The 18,299-nt window shown below is 36.8% G+C and overlaps 1 protein-coding gene across 4 annotated transcripts in view; it reads right to left on the bottom strand.

Annotated features, from left to right (window-relative positions):
• The window catches only part of HIBADH (3-hydroxyisobutyrate dehydrogenase), a 111,721-nt gene that overhangs the window by 12,575 nt on the left and 80,847 nt on the right, over positions 1 to 18,299 (bottom strand). For all 4 annotated transcript variants that reach the window (XM_081534952.1, XM_081534953.1, XM_081534954.1 and 1 more), the window contains exons 5-6: positions 5,136 to 5,269; positions 3,484 to 3,560 (exon numbers count right to left, since the gene is read on the bottom strand). In XM_081534952.1, coding sequence (XP_081391078.1) covers positions 3,484 to 3,560; positions 5,136 to 5,269 — 211 coding nt within the window. The remainder of the gene's footprint in view (positions 1 to 3,483; positions 3,561 to 5,135; positions 5,270 to 18,299) is intronic.

The raw sequence follows: 18,299 nt of genomic DNA, 5'->3' as shown, positions 1-18,299 counted from the left end.
GGTTCAATCCCTGGGTTGGGAAGTTCTCCTAGGGAAGGGAATGGCTACCCATTCCAGTATTCTTGCCTGGAAAACCCTATGGACAGAGAAGCCTGGAGGGCTATAGTCCATGGGTTACATAGAGTTGGACATGACTCAGTGACTAACACTTTCACTTTTCACAATAGATCCTATTATTACTGTGGATAGATACTATTATTTTTGTCATTTTATAGATGAGAAAAGTTTAAGTTGGTGGCAGAACTGGGATGTGGTCATTAACAGGCACCCAGACTCACCATCCTGAGTCTCACTAGGTCATATGGGTAGTCACTTAATCAGCCATCATGACGGCCATCTTACCAGTTTAGTAAGAAATTTGGTCAAGCCTTTATTATAAACCTTTGGCCATATGTTTTATCTATTAGGGTATACAACTGAGAGGTTTCAGTCATCACTTAAATGAAAAGGCAACACCATCTCAGGGCAGTAGCCAAGAAGCTAAAATTATGCTAGTGGGAAAGTCTTCATCTTGAACAGCCTTCCAGAAGTTTAATTGTTTTAAGCTTCTTTTGGTGGAAGGAGACAATATGGCTGTTGCTAGAGAGCCCTGGGCCCTGGTGGTAATGCAAATAACTTGTTACACCACCTATATTGGGGAAAGAAAAAGAAAACCAAACAAAAACACAGTTTCTGGTAGAAGGAAAATGAAAACAAAACAACAAAACTCACATTACCAACCTTATTCTTATATGGTACATGGGAACAAAATCTCTCTGAGGCACATAAGGCATTTTTAGTACTGTAAAACTATGCTCAGAGTCCTAAATAGAACCCAATTAGAAGGCAGAAAGGTCCAGTAAAAAAGCAGCTCAAAATATGTTGTATACCAATGCTTTTTATGCTTTACTTTTTTTTATAGCATTTAAACTTTCACTGACATTCATAAACATTCATTGTAAAAGATCATATAGGGTCAATCAGAGTTTAAAACTATAAGGTTTTATTCTTCTATTTAAAAAAGGGAAACGTCAGTGTTCCAGAAAAAAACACTGCCTTATGAGAATGAAATTAATCAGAAATGATCACTTCATAGGAACAAGTGACTCAATTTGTAAATGTTGACATTAATGCTCTAGAAAATTTTCACTTCAGAGTGAACAGAATATAAATGTGGCTGAACCACTTTGATGCTATAGTACTTTGTGGGAATTTACTACTTGGGAATTTATGCTTGCTGATGCCAATTTTCTCTTTCACCTTGCAAAGCTCAATAAATCGTGGCCGCTCTCTATACTCTATTAGAGAACAATCCTGTCATTTTAAACCATGTCTGTAAACCATGGAGAAAAGACAATAGCTGAAGCAATCATTTTTAGGACTTTCAAACCACTGAGAATCTCTGTAAGATAAACTGATAAAATCCTAATGTTATGAAAATAAACAATTCATTAGTACAATGTAGAGTACCACAAACTTACAGGTTATTAATATTGTAGCATATAAGTAAAAATAATGAATTCCTGCTTTGAATTCAGACACATATGTAAATATTTTATTTACACATATATACATCAATAACAGTAATATACAGTTTTGGAAAAATTAAACATTGAAAGCTTAATATTTTCCAAATATTGTTTTTATCATAGTGAATCAAGGCCAATGATAAGAGATTTATTGCTTTTGCTCTTAATACTTGTTTGGAATTTTATCACTTTTTTTTCTCTTTGATAATAAACTTACTCTAGTAGCTAATGTATACATTTTATTCATTTGATTCAACTGATTTTCATACTACTCTTTATTAGCTGGCCTTTGGAGTTAGACTTCCATAAGCACTTACTGTACAAAAATTTCATTTTAGAACGATCATCTAGTAAGAGTTTTGCTAGGAAAAACATTTGAGGAATGCTATAAGATGCCTGAACATTCTGATCCAGTGATGCTTAAAGTAAGCAGCAGAATATAAAATAAACTGGCAAAAATAGAGGGAAATTTTTGTATAGTGTAACCTAGGCTTTTACTTTTTTAATTATATACTCATTTATATCCAGAAAAACGAAAATAAAATTCTAAAGCTGAAAATGCATACTAATACTCTAATCCTGTTGTCAATACCAATTAATTTTGTATGCAATTTGGTTCCAGAAATTTACATTTTCTTCCTCCATAAAATTAGTCTAAAGAATGACCATGAAAACAAGTTACTGGTAACTAGTTTTCCAATTATGGTAAGTGATCCACAGCCTAAACTAGCTACATTACAGACACAACACTCTGAAAAGCTTCCTATATACTACCAGTTTTATTAAGACTTTGTACAGATATGCCTTACCATCTTACACACATTCAATTTTAAAATGTAAATGGTACAGGATATTGATAAACCAATTAGCACTGATGCAAAGCAAATTTCTCTTTTATCTCAATTACAACATGACAACTTAATAGGTCAAGATAGTTTAACATCTGAGACAAGGGCAATTCAATAAAACAACAGCATCTTGATATGGTAATTAAGAGGAAATGTGAATCCATTACTGCGTTTTAAAAAATATCTCAAGTACTTTGGCTCTTTTATTACTTTTATCAAAAGCTATGATATGAAACACTACTCTGATTTGTAATATATTTGGCAAGCGTTCTGGGAAGTGTGAAGAAAACACTTGAATAAAAGCATCTTTCTCATTAAGCATTTTCTAAAATAAGAAATAGATATTATATTCATGAAATACAAAACATCCAAAAAATTAATTAGGTGATTAATCATATTTAGAATTCCTAACCCAAAAGATTAAAGACTAAAATTAAGGCATTAACCTTAAGCATTCTAAAGGATGATCCCCATCGTAGGAAAAAGTGTATTTCTAAATCAATTTCAGCAAAGTATGAATGCCATTTTAATTTCAATGAAAAGATATATTTTTAATGTAAAGTAAGGATAATGTAAAACCTTAATGTAAAACCCTAGGCAAGTTAAAATGAAGAGGTATGCATACAAGTTGCAATTTTATGAATGCTATCCAGTTTATCCTGAGAATAAATAACCAAGAGTCCTTTTAGTGTAGATACTGGGGACTATATTTTAAATAAATACATAAAACCAGTCACATGGTAGCCTAACACTTGAATTCACTATACATTAAAACTGTATTTTATACAAATTTGTCCTACATTGCCAAAGACTGTTTAAATTTTATAGTAAAAGTGTTTCTTGCATTGTGACATAATAGAAACGGAGCTCCCAATATGAAAAGGATAATGTAACTTCAAATATACAGCACAATACATTTTATGGCTTAGGGCAAAGAGTATTCATGCTCTCCAGGGTCCTATGAGTTGTTCAATAAGCAAAGTCTATTAAAGTTCAATAATGAAATACTTTCAAAATGTTTCTGGATCAACTCATTTATCTCATGAACATTTGTTTTCAACATCAGAAAATCAAATCGGAAAGCTCGTAAAAATTGTTAGTATATGAAAATGTACTATTCAACAAACCTGATTCCCAGATTCATAGCTTCAGCAGTTCCAATCATACTAATAGCTAACAGCAAGTTGTTGCAGATCTTCGCAGCCTGAAAATAAATTGAGTACACATTAAATATAATTATTTTCAAGCTATAACTCACAGGAAGACTTCTTCACCCAATTCTATATGTTTCTAAAAGTAAGAACATTCAACTGTTGATTCTCTCAAGCAGGAAAAGACATTTGGTGCTGCAAACCTCCCTCCAAGCCTAACACAAGCTCCCAGAGCTGACAGAGGTAGGGGTGGGGGGGTGTCTCTCGCACCAGGGAAGAACCGTGAAGTGGAGGTGACTGAGTTACTCCCATGGCTGCAGGCACAACAGGGAACACTGACTGATGTGGCACAACTGTTCCTTCAGGAATGGGGCTGACATCCTAACTGGGGAAACAGTAGTAACACACCGAATGAAAAGGCAGTGAACAAGCAAACACAACTAAGTGGTAAATTGTATGGTAGAAGCTGTAGATAGAGACAGTAGGAGTTCAGAGACACCAGATCACTGAGGGCAGGAGCAGAAAGGAAGTGAAACCTGAAACCATCTCTCAGAAGGTCAGCCAGGATTTAAAAAGGTAAGAGAGGGAAAGGAGACCAGGAGAAAAACTAAATACATAAGAGTATGAGATATTCTTGAGAACAGTAAGGAAACGGATTCCTGGGCAGTGGTTTTAAGGAATGGGAAGAAGTTTGACAGTTTAAGACTGGGTCAAGAGCTATGGAAGCTAGAATAGAGTGTCAGAGTTTGACATGGTAGAAAACAGAGATCTACACAAAGTGTCAGAATTGGGAACTCTACAAGGACACAAGCATCTTGATTGGTTCTGGTTATAGGGTTGGGAGAGGGGTAAACCCAGTGTCCAGAGATCCACTAGGCCCTGTGAGCGGTAAAGAAGGCATGACACAATGAAAGACTAGACCAGGTAATGTGTGGAATGAACTAGAGAGAGAACAATGAGAGCCACTGAAGCTAGAATCAGAAACTGGAGGCTGACTGGATAAGGGAATGGAGACAATAGATGTATCAAGATCACAGTATAGTCCTGAATATGATTTAAAAAAAAAGGGACCAGTAACCAGGACAAAGCATGAAGAGGAGCGAGAGTGTTGGGTGGGAGGGGGACAACCTGTTTGATTTCAAGATTCAATGTGATCATTCATCTCATTCTGATTAGAAGAGTGACATAACACATTTCTTAATGAAAATTATGTTTGTTTGTTTTTTAAGTTAAAGTGCATACATTACTTCTACCCAAGAGTACTACGAATAGAGCTGTGGCAAAGCAATTACAAAGTTAGAAGGAGGATAACAGCAAATGAGACAACAAGAGCACTTCATACAGAAGTCAGTTTAAGGATAACTTTAGTGGTCACTGGGGCAAATATGTCAAAGTCGGAAATGAAAGAACTTTTGACATCTTTTTAAATTAATTGGCTGATCTCCGCTTACTTTCGGTAGGAATGATGGAAAACTAATTTTTTCTAAATTAATTTCTGAAAATCTGAGCAAACAAAAAATCCATAAATTGAACAGAGTAAGGCAGAATCAGACTGTGGTCAGGAAAGAAAAATGAACATTAGCTGATTTTACACCATCAAATCAGTATCAGTGATGTGAAAACGTTACCTGCCCTGTCCCAACAGCTCCACAATACACCACATTGGAGCCCATGCACCCCAGCAACTCTTGGGCAGCAGCAAATTCTTCTTCGACTCCTCCAACCATAAATGTGAGGTTCCCCGACCGAGCGGCTCCCACACCTGAATAGTTTGGGGGTAAAGGGATAGAAACAGAGGGATACATTTCTTCAAGTGTTTAAGTAGATTATAAAATCAGAGAAAATTCCAAACCAAATCAAAACAACTTGCCTCCAGGTTGTATTTGTGTCAGGCATAAATCTCTCCTGGAATATTTTAATTGTCAAATATTAAGAAGGTTACTCATAAGCCAAAGGCAACACACAGATTCAGTCGAACTCAATTCATCTCAAGTTTTTTTGTAGGATGATGGAGTACCATGGGAATTTGAAATGTGAATTTTACTATTTCCATGCATCTCTTATTCTCCTGAAAAACCTATTCAGTAATAGTGTGTGAATAAGATGACTTACCCTGACCAGTACCTGTGCCCTGGGAACAGCCACGGGTTCAGCTGCCCAGGTTTGGATTTGGGGTCTCTGGCTCACTCACTCCCTCTCTGCACACTATCTACAGATGAGATCAACTAAGAGAGGGACGTGTCTTTTTCTCCCATAAACAAGCAGGCATTTCAGATGGAAAGATTCTTTTTTAAGGTAAAGAAAACAATTGCTTAGTTAGACTGATTATTCTGATGTGCACTTTCTAGCTATTACTTGGTTTTTCTTTTTCCTCCTGCTATATAAGCATGCATACCTTGAAGATTCTATGGATTCAGTTCCAGGTCACCCCCGTAATATGACTATTGTAATCAGGTGAGAGTCACATGAATATCTAAATTTTCCAGTGCATATAAAAGTTGTATTTACACTATTCTGTACTCTACTACATGGGCAATAGCATTATGTCTATAAAAACAATGCATACACAATTTAAAAATTCCTTATTGTTAAAAATGCTAAGTATCACCTGATACGTCAAGGTTACCACAACGTTGGTTCTTTCTGTTAAATAAATATTTAATTTATTTATTATTGAAGTACAGTTGATTCACAATGTCTTGTTAATTTCTGCTGTAAAGTGATTCAGTTATACATACATATATTCTTTTTCATTACGGCTTATCACAGGATATTGAATATAGTTCCCTGTGCTATACAGTAGGACCTTGTTGTGTACCCATTCTGTGTATAATGGAAAAACCCAATATTTGTAAAGAGCAATATAACAAGGTATGCCTATACACCTTTTGGGCAGTTCATTCCTAGTGATATGACAGGAAGAAAAAATAAACTTTATCAATGGTTTGGCCACTCCTCAGCCTCTCAAAGGTCTGAAGTACGTTCACTAATGGAAATGACTGGAGAAGCAACTTCTACTTCAGCACAGAAAATATGGCCTAGACTTGTCTTAAAAAGGAAGTAGGGGGGAGCTTCACTCATCTATATTATTATTAACTATAAAATAAAACCAAGAGTATTATTTATTGCTTTTAGCATTAGAAAAATCTTAATTCATAATTTTCAGGTTAGGTTTGTTGTTCAAAACCAGGGATTATGTGAAAGAACTATATTAGTACAATTTTTGCCTTTACAACTTATTTATAGTATAGCTAGGAATAAAGAAACTGTAACTATTTGTGCTATGTATCAAACCTGGCCATTAGAATAGACAGCTGCAAGTAATGGCCTACTTTTAAATTTAATTTATTCAATGAAATACAGGTTTTATACATAAAAAGCCAAATGAGGAGATCTTTATTTCATTCTAATTGTGAACATTTCACAAACTGATAGCCTTTCTATTTTACAGTTCATGCTATTTTTAACTAATTATTAAAAGGAAGAGAAGTCAGCATTATGTTAGCCAAACAATCTTGGAAGAGGAAGTGCCGACATCCTATGAAAGTCTGAGATGCTTACATATGGTTAAATTACATTATTTCACAATATTTTCAGACACACTATGGAACTGATTATGTACAAAAACCCAATTAGAACAAATGCTTTTAATTAGCTTATCTGTGTCATTTGAACATTCTGATAATGGTGAAGTTTAAATGACTATCATTTTGTTAGTTTCTAATTTACTTCACCAAGATGGTGGATCATTAATGTTTTACAATCATTTTGCTCAATTTCTATGGCTATTTTAATTCAAACCACATAACCACCCTTACTCCAAATCCTGTTGATCTGACCAGGAGAAATTAAGCAGACGATTTAAGTCAAAGCTTACAAACAAACCCAGCACTATCCATCAAAGGTCAACAGCTTTGTGTCTAGATTACAGGCTGCTAAATAGCTTCAGAGAGTCATTTATTAAAGGAAAATTAATGCTGACAATGGTTCTCAGCTGGTTAATCTTTTGACAGGTGTACTTTCTCACTTGTTCAAACACATATTTCAAAAAGAAGAAATAAGTTACTTAAGAGAATACCAAGAAAGAAAGAATAATTCATCTTTTAATTCGTAAATCTGTGGTATTTCCACTCTTGCCTTCTCTCATTATGTGATGTAATTATTTCCTACTTCATCATAATCTATATTCCAATGTAAGGGTCTGACTAAACTGGGTAATTCTAAAGTTTTGGCATTCCCTGGGACCACATTCTAACTTTCTATATGTATTCCTTTAACCATATGTCACTATCAAGCCTAGTCCTATTGCAATGACAAAATTAAGACCTGGTCCGTCTAGTCAAAGTTATGGTTTTTCCAGTAGTCATGTATGGATGTGAGAGTTGGACTATAAAGAAAGCTGAGCACCGAAGCTTTTGAACTGTGGTGTTGGAGAAGACTCTTGAGAGTCCCTTAGACTGCAAGGAGATCCAAACAGTCAATCCTAAAGGAAATAAGCCTTAAATATTCGTTGGGAGGACTGATGCTGAAGCTGAAACTCCAATGCTTTAGCCACCTGATGTGAAGAACTGACTCACTGGAAAAGACCCTGATGCTGGGAAAGATTGAAGGCAGGAGGAGAAGGGAACGACAGAGGATGAGATGGTTGGATGGCATCACCAACTCAATGGACATGAGTTTGAGCAAGCTCCAGGAGTTGGTGATGGACAGGGAACCCTGGCGTGTTGCAGTCCACAGAGTCACAAAGAGTCAGATATGACTGAGTGACTGAACTGAACTGGTTATCCCAAAATAAATGCAACCATTTCGAGTTTTGAAATAACATAGAGACAGCTGGAACTCTAAAGCTATATAAGACAATCTCATGGATTTCAGAACACATTGTATATATTTTTATGTCTATGAATAATAAACAATAACTTTATTACTCTGCCATGCATTTTAAATCAGATCCACTCCCCAAAATAGGAAAATATGGAATATATAATTAGGCAGCTGCTAGACTATTGAGAGTATTTATTTTACCTTATATTTTAGTAACTGTATTATATATACAAAACTGAAATATGCCCTATGCTTAATTTTATTATAGCATTTATACACCTTATTAAAACCTTTGACTTTCTTACCTGATTCCTCCATGACACCGTAAACCACTTACAAGGGGAGCATTTGGGTTATGCTTATGTCAGCACTCCATTATCTATCACGGTGCCTGATACATTCAACAGATAGTTGTTCAGTAAATTAATTTATGAGCATGGTACAAACAGTAAAGGATCTGGAGATGAAATACCTGGTTTGGGGATGTGCTGGTTATGTTGTTATTATAAACAAATTACAACAAATTACTTCAGTTCTCTGAGGTTCTGTGTATAAAATAGGAAAACATTAATAGCTTTTTCATAGAGTGGTTTTATCTTCACCTATATAATATCTTGAGTCCTCTCCTATTTGGTTATCTAAGCTGTGTCTGCTCTAGTATAATTTTAGCCTCTCTGGCTAAATAGTGGCTGGCTTGAGCCAATTCTATAAATAATGGAAGCAGGCTGGTTGAAGTTAAGAACTACTAAAGTAGTCCATAGCCAGTGACATTAAGATTACAGTGAAGACCTCTTGTAAAATCTTTCAAAAGCAACACAATGTGGGAAAATGACAAGAAAGCTGCATTTGTTTGGTCTTATTCATTCAACAAAATCAAGCCCTGTGCTAAGCCCTAGGGTGACAGATGAATAATATGTGTTCCTGATCCTAAGAAGTTGTACACTTGTGAACCAGCCCCTCTCTCCTTAACCATCACTGAACCTGGGTTGAGTCATCACCATCTCTCACCTGAATTACTGGGACAGCCAGGTCCTACCTGATCTCTCTTGAGCTCTTGCCTCTAAAGTCTATTCTCCATACAAGAGTCAGAGGGATCCTTTTTAAAATACAGCTAACCCTTGAATAATACAGAGATGGGGAGCACAGACCCCCACCCCAATGCAGTTGAAAATCTGAGTCTAATTTATGGCCAGTCCTCTGCATCCAGAGAGTCAACCAATCATGGGTCGTATAGTACAGAAATACTTATTACTGAAAAACACCTGCACGTAAGTAGATCACCCTGTTGTTCAAGGGTCAACTGTACAAATCTAGTTCATAGCTCCTCCCTCCTCTCAAGCCTCCAAAGTGGCCCATCATTCTCAATATAAAATCGAAAGTCCTACAAAGTGGTACACGGTGTGGCTACCTCTTCTAGCCCACTTCATACCATTCTCTTCAGCACGCACTGCTTTCCAGCCACCTGGCCTCCCTGTTGCTCCTGAACCAGGTCAAGTAAGTTCCCTTCTCAAAGCCTTGCACTTGCTAGTCCTCCTTCCTGGAGTGTTCTTTTCCTAGGTATTTAATACTTGTTTCCTTTATTTCATTCAGGTTTTTTCTCAAAATTCACCTCTTTAGAGAGGCCTTCCCTATCTCTGTAACATAACCATATAAAATGGCACCCAGCTATTCTCTATCCCCTTTTTCAGGTTTAATTTTATTCACAGCACTGATTACCATCTGTTTATGTTAACACCTCTATTTATTTGTTTCTGATCTGAATTCCTCATGTTAAAATTAGCTCCAGGAGAGCAGCAACTCTGGCTTATTCACTCTGTATACCCAGTGTCCAGTACATAAGAGATGCTTAGTAAATACAGTATATGTTCCAGAAAGAGAAAGGGACAAAGGGAGAGCCAGGAAATGAGTGACTATGGTACATGCAAGAGCTGTTCCCATAGACACACGAAGCATTTGTCGTTCTAGCAAGTTTTTACACATGTAAAGTGAGATGATTAGACAAGATTATCACTGAGTTACTTTTAAGCTTTTGAAATTCTGTAATTTTGGATTCTCAAGTTCATATACACATACACTTTCCCACATCCATCATATTAATACACAAAACTGAAGCAGGTTTCATTGTATGCAAATAATATATAAAAAGTTTCAGATTAGAGAAAAGAGTTAAAAAATGAATCTTTTCATGTAACTACAGGAATTAAATCTGACAAGCCTAAAGACTTGTAGTGGCCTTTGATGGTTTATCTAACGCTTTCCTGTGATAATGTCATCTGTGTTTCTCTCTTATGACCCTAGGATCAGAAAAACTGAATGCACTGGTACAGACAAATGAAAAGGCAAATGCCCAAACCGTTCAAAACGGGTGGCTGACTACCCTGCTTTTAAAGTGATAGATATCTATCATTTCTCTTGGTAGCAGTTTGATTTCAATCAACCTTACAGTGGAGAAGCACTTTAATCCAAGTCCCTAAATCACCCCTCCCCTTTATAAAAAAGGTATCACAGGGAGCCTCCATTATCTAAACTACCTTCCTTCTTTCCACTCCTACTTACAGTTGATATAAAAAAATGTGGCCATCTGAAATCCATTCTTCTCAACCAAGAATGGCAAAGAAGCAGTCCTTGCACCCCAGGAGTTTGACAGCTAGTGCCTGCGTCAGTGTGTGGGTGTGTGTGGATGGAGACAGGAGAAGAGGTAAGACAAATGCAAATATAAATAATAAAAGACTGTTTGATGCAAGCTACAGGAGAGGTATACATACAACTGCAAGAAGTTCAAAGAAGAAAATATCAGCAGGAAATATCTATCAGTCCTTCTAACAGCTTGATAGATCTTGGTGCTAGGTACAAAGATTCAAGGAGTAAGCATATTTTCTAAATGAAAAATTGGGACCTTTTTTTTGGTATCAGGAGAATATCTGAAATACAACTGTTCCAGAAAGTCCAAAATGTAAGGTCATGATAGGTACAAAACATAGTCTTTGCTCTCAAAAAGTCTAACAAATAATTAGGAAAAAGAGACACATACTCAGAAGTAAATGCCAAAAGGTAGCATCACATACCATGTGTCAGATGGATGAGGACAATCACTACCAAATACCAATTTCCCCTTTCCTTCTATTTTTCAACCTCCATCATCAAAAGAATACTGATTCTCAGAGAAAGAGTGAAAAGGCAAAGAAGAAATTGATCTCAGAGAGTAACGGTCTTGCTGTCAACTGTAGGTAGGCTTATGAAAACTTTGATAAGAATACAAGTATTCTGAACCCATTTGTAAATTGTGTTCAGAGCAGTTTCAAGTAACTTGAGCATGTAATTTTGTTTGTTTTATATACAGACAGTGAGTTCTGCCTGTTATCTAAATGCACATAATACCCTACCTCTCTTCACAACAGATTTGAGCTTGCTTAGTAGAATGAAACAATCAGAAAACTAAAAATGAGAATTAAGAACAAACACCAAAATGAAACCGTAAGATTTCACAATGAATTTCAAATACAGATATCAGGTTTTTTGGGGTTTTTTGGCAAATCCTATTTGGGAGAGGAATAAAGCAGTCTCAAGGAAAACATAACTTTTCCTTGAACTAAGTTACATGCTTAAGATATTATCATTTGGAACTTTATGCAGGAGACAGTAAATAAAGTAATGGACAGTGTTTTCCATATTTTTACAAAATAGTAGTGATAATTTTTTCAAGGTAAACTGAGCTAAAATTCAGTTCCTTCTTTATATCCTTTTCTGGCTAATCTTAGTCTTGTATCTGTAATGTAAGTCAATATTAATAACCTCATTCTAATATTTATGTTTATCCTAATCTTTGGCATTTTTTTTGACAGAAGAACCAAAATGGGTTTAAGTCTCAAGTCATGCATCAACATGAATATAACCAGCAGCTAGAGACATTAATAACTGTTCCTTACTATTTCTATATAGTTTCACAGTTTCTTTTTCCATTAAGGAAAAGCTATTTTTTCTGAAGTACTTAAATGTTTATGTTTCTGCAAAAAAAGAGAACTTCATAATTCACTGTATCTTCCCCCTTTTCTTTAGTTACAGGAAGCAATAACTTTTTCTTTCTCTTCTTTCCCCATAACTGGTTTCTGAATTTTTTTTCTTTTCAATGAACTCTAACCACTTCTCTGGTTTCCTCACCTATCCCTGCAACAGAATGCACTATGCAATGCATACTGGAAACCCTTTTCAGTGGCTGTCATGTGCAATGGCTTTTCATGCACCCATGCCTCTCCTGGGCGGTCCCTCTTAAGAAATTTCCTTCTCTTTCTTCTTTGCCTAACTCCTGCTTATCTTTTGAGACTCAGGGGACTTCTTTGATGGTCCACTGGCGAAGACTCTGCACTCCCAATGCAGGGGGCCTGGGTTCGATCCCTTGTCAGGGAAAGCATGCTGTAACTAAGATCCGGTGCAGCCAAATAAATAAATAATAAATGAAATAAATATTTAAACAAAGAGTCATCTCAGGTTAACCCTGAGAAGCAGTGAATGACCATGACCCCCTTTTTCTATTATTGTGACATTCCTAGTGATATCTCTGATAAAGCACTGATACTAATCAATGATTTTTCTGGGGTCTTGATAAGATTATTATGGGCATGAGCTGTTTGAATCTTGGCATCCAGCATGTGTCTGATAAATGATCCCTGGCTTTTTAGGAGGTAAGCAAAGAAGAAATCAATGATTAATAAAATGACCAAGAATACTAAGACAATGCTTTCTAACTTATTAAATAACACAATGTTTTCACTTTGGAATTGCATTGCATGATTCTCCACTTATGGCTGGCATTCTCACTTATTGCTGAATAAATATGCATGCACATAAGTACACATGTATGGAGATACTATCATGAAGACTTGACAAATGAACATGTGATCTGCATTAAGTGACCTGAAGTGAGGGTCACACCACTTTGACCACTTACAACACCTCTCAATCTTGGTTGCTCCATCTGAAAATGGTGATATAAAAACACTTGCCATACTTAAATTTGAAACTCAAATGAAAGAGTACAATGGAAAGATACTGAACACAGTTTCTACCCTGGTGTTACAAAAAATCCAAACATAACAAAAAGTAAATCTACTCAATTTGAACATGTTAAAGTCTTTGGCCTAACAGCAGCAAAGAACTGAAATATGGAATTTAGCCTTAATGAGAAGCTGAACCAAGAGTTCAACTCATAATAAAAAAACTATTATGCAAGCATAGACAACTTAGAATAACCATTTATAAGTCACAAATAAGGAGGTCATTTTCAATCCAATGGCTATTAGAAAGAAATCTTCAAAAACCAGAGAAGGGAGAGATGGCAATCTAAAGAGTACAATCAAGTTAGATTTGTCTTCAATACCGTAAAAATCCTGCCACCAAAGCATTCTCATTGATATATCGCAAAATGTAGTAAATCACTTAATTTACGCAAAAGAACTTAAATGTTTTAACCAGTCTGCCATCAGAAGAGATCAAGAAGAGGGCCAATGGGACTCGGGCTGCAATGTGAGCCGTCTTTAAAATGCAATTGTTCTAATCATTTTCTACAGATGCAGCCTCACAAGGGGCTGCTGTCACAGGGACCATTTACGACTTGTTATGGTGTCTCTATTGTTTACCAGAGACATTTGCTGAAAAAGGCGACAGCTGGGACAGAAAGCTGCTACTCAACGAACAATATAATCCCGTGAAAGTAATCAACAAATTTAAGGGTGTTAATTAACTTTACACTTTATCATGTTCAATTAGTTGTCCTTTCTAGAAAAGATTGCCGTGCACAATCAGTTTAGAGCGTGCCATGTTTGATTTGTAAGTGATCACTGTTTCTGTTTCAGAGCCCATGTCAGATGTCCTCTTGGGTTTTGGTGACACAGATGAATGGCTCTGCACATGTTAGGGGGTGATCTGGTTTAACATAAGCCAGCATAACATAACCCCTTGTTAACACTATTGCTGGCATTATCCAAGCTGGAAACAGAAAAGCAGAAACATTCACTGCACTATTCTAGAGTTGGATAAATGAAGTTTAGTTCTTCCTGTAACAGACACAGACACAAATACATGGAGAAATAAGCAATTTTTCATCATTATTTTTCAAAATAAGACTTGTCTTTCAGGGGCATGTTTGGGATCATTTCCTCCCAGCAAGATCTTGAAGCTCTGCTGCATTATGCACAAAGCACCAGTGTCTCCTCAGCCTTTACATAATGCAGACAGCCTTCTCCATGGCAGGTGAACAAATGCTAGGATGTGTTGTTAAGTACTAGCTGGTGTTAAATTCTAGACTGTGACTTTCAAATCCAGATGCCCTGTTTTATAAGTGTGGGAAATCTTCAAGGGATTATATCAACCTATAAACGCAATGTTTCTCTCTTACCTTTAATGCACCTGTTCTGATGTGCTAATAGCACAAGGAGAAGTTCATGATACAGTGACAATATATTCAGTATCGTATTTTAATGTAAGTCATTACAGTTCCTCTGAACTGATAAATGGAGCTTTGTATCAAAATATTTCATAAGTCACTGAATCAGTGAACAAAACCTGAAACAGGTTTGGCAGGAGGTGTCCATCTATAAGAAAACAAAAGCAAGGGACATGTTTCTCTTACAAAAACAAGTAAAAACCATTTACGTAGGATTTTGAAACATCTTCATAAAGCTGTACCTTGCTCTTTCAGACTCCTACATAATACAAATTAAACACATACAAATAAACTACAGCTGGTTAGCTAGTTACAGCACACACAAGGACAAAGCTGAACTTCTTCAAAATAAAAAAGTTGTTAACTCTGAAAGCTAATAATGTCCTAAGTTAAATATTAAAGAAGGAAATTATAGGCTCTATCTGAAACAGCTGAAACCACAATACATGGCAGCAGAAAACATTAGTTTTCTGCAGAAGATCTGCAGGGAGAAGGGAAGCGGTCGATAGATCCTTAAATTGGAAGCAATAGCCGTTCTTCTATCCCAAGTTGGCAGCTGCTACATTTGCAGACCTGGTTCATTATTTACCCATAATGACCATCAAGCTGCAGTCAAAGTCAGATCACAACAACTGTCAGCAGCTCTTTTAATTAGCCTTGTTTGAATTCAGATAAATATCACAATAGACCTGCTTATGCTGAAAGAGCAACAGAACGTCCCGCATGGAGCTAGGCTGGTCTCAGGACCAACACAGTACAGAAGCCGTCATACAGAGTGGGGATTTTTATAAGGTGGGGGTAAATCAGAGAATGAAATGGTTTGCTTTTATTTTGAAAATCACTTTAAAAACCAATTCTCTGACAGTCACCCCAGATCAAGATGGTGCATAATGTTGGATTTGCTATGAAACTTTAGGCTCCTAAAAGCTACATATCTGGAGCCCAAGGAGAGCCCAAGGAGAAAGTTAACGATGTCTTCAGAGATTGTGATTTTCAAAACTCCATCTTGCAGATGACGTGTCTTTCAGCTTAAAAAAAAAAATCACTTAAAAGCCAAATAAGAAAGCTTGTATTAAACAGCTTGCAGCCTTTGTCCTTCTGTTTTGCTTTCTTTAGAAGTAGCATAATTTGCAACAGTTTTCTGTGATAGGTGTCAGATTCTTCCCTATATATTTTCTACACATTCCTTGCATTCAGCATTAACAATCACAAAGTATAGCAAGGCTAACAAACCAAATTCTGAATAATCTAATCACTGCCGTATTTCACAAACCTCTGTGGTTCCCTTCTCCTCCAGTTTCCTTGAGAAGTAACACAAGCATGTTCATCCACCTTCTATTTTATAGAGAACTGATCATTCACCTGAGTTCTGTTTTAACTCTGGGGAAAGGTAAAAGAAGTGATGAGTGACAGAGAAGGGAGAGTAGAGAATAAGGAGGAAAAAGCTAAAGGCCAGGTGATAACCTGGTAGCAAATCAGAGCCAACTCAGGATAGAAACTAAAGATTAAGAGAAAGCCATGCTAATAAGTTACCCTCAGCTAACTGGGAATTACGGTCTCCAGGACCCACTGGGAATTCCTTGAGACTCTGGCCTCTGGAATTGGACGGCAGGCACAGTTGAAGAGATGGCGCTTCCCAGTGTCTGTCAGTCTCTGTCTACTCTGTCATGCTTTCCAGCCCTTTGGTTTTTCAGTACCCTTTTGCGACCATTTCAATGTTGCATAGCATCATAGTAAGAAAGGGTAATTATCATATCTGCATGATGATCAAGAACATACTGCTGTTTACACAGGGTTTAGATCCCATTTACTATTTCCTTATTGAGTAGAAAAACAATACTATAGGAAGTAATAAAAAATTATTATATTTGTGGTCAAGTATTAAAACCTGCAGAAGAAAACTTTTATTGAATACTGTGAGACCAAATATGTGGCCAAGGCAACTAGTGAATGTTGACCATGTAAGTGGTATGAGAACTCTTCACCTGGTTTCATGAGAATGAAACATGGCAGGAAGGAATGCTTCTTGCCCTACCTCTTTTTTTTTTTTCCTGAAAGTAAAGAATAAGCCATATACATCATCCTATCATAGATGACAGCCTTCTCCCTCCTCACCCCTTAATACAAACTACCTCCTGACGAGACTCACAGCCAGCCACTTTATTTTGTTCAGGATGCTGAGTACGAAGTCAACTTGTCAGTCCCAGGTCTAGCTCAGTGTATTTGAACCAGAATTTATTCTGTAAGAATACCAAAGAAAACCTTACATCCATTTGGATGGCTACTCTAAGACAAAACAGAACTATAACAAGCAATGGTCAGAATGTGAGAAATTAGAACCCCTGAACACTGTTGGTGGGAATAAGAATCGGTGCAGACATGCAATGGAGTATGGTTCAGCTTAAAAAAGGAAAGAAATTCTAACACATGCTACAACATGAATGAAAGTTAAGGTCATTGCACTACATGAAATAAGCCAGTCCCCAAAACACAAATGCTGTATGAGGTACCCAGAGCTGACAAATTCACACTGACAGGAAGGAGACCGGCTTCCGAGGGGAGGAAGGAAATAGGGAGTTGGGGTTTAATGGGTGTGGAGCTTTAGTTTTGCAAGATAAAAAGAGTTCTGGAGATCGATGATCATGATGGTTGCAAATACTACTGAAATTTACACTTAAACTTGGTTAAGATGGTAAATTTTATGTTATATGCATTTACAACAATTAAAATTATACTAAATAAGTAAATTAATTAGAATAAAAAGCAAAGAAAAATAATTTTTAACTGGCGGTATTCTGATGCTCTTTTGTTGATTATGAAGGCTCTTCCCTGGTGGCTCAGACGGTAAAGCACCTGCCTACAATGCGGGAGACCCGGGTTCAATCCCTGGGTCGGGAAGATCTCCTGGAGAAGGAAATGGCAACCCACTCCAGTCTTCTTGCCTGGAAAATCCCATGGACAGAGGAATCTGGTAGGCTACAGCCCACGGGGTCGCAAAGAGTCGGACACGACTGAGTGACTTCATTTCATTTCACTTCCATTTCTTCTAAGGGATTCTTGCCCACAGTATAGATATAATGGTCATCTGAATTAAATTTGCCCATTCCCGTCCATTTTATTTCACTGATTCCTAAAATGTCGATGTTCACTCTTGCCATCTCCTGCTTGACCACGTCCAATTTACCTTGATTCATGGACCCAATCTTCCAGGTTCCTATGCAATATTTTTCTCTTTTTGTTTGTTTGTTTGTTCTTAATAAGTTTATTTATTTTAGTTGGGGGCTAATTACTCTACAATATTGTAGTAGTTTTTGCCATACATCGACATGAATCAGCCACAGGTCTACACGTATTCCCCCTCCCGGACCCCCCTCCCACCTCCCTCCCCATCCCATCCCTCTGGGTCATCCCATTGCCCCAGCCCTGAGCATTTGTCTCATGCATCGAACATGGAATGGTGTTCTGTTTCACATATGGTAATATATATGTTTCAATGCTATTCTCCCAGAACATCCCACCCTCACCTTCT

Source organism: Giraffa tippelskirchi, chromosome 10 (assembly GCF_054371585.1).
Source record: "Giraffa tippelskirchi isolate mGirTip1 chromosome 10, T2T-mGirTip1v1.2.pri, whole genome shotgun sequence".
Lineage (NCBI taxonomy): Eukaryota > Metazoa > Chordata > Mammalia > Artiodactyla > Giraffidae > Giraffa > Giraffa tippelskirchi.
This window is presented reverse-complemented; position numbering and strand designations above follow the sequence as displayed.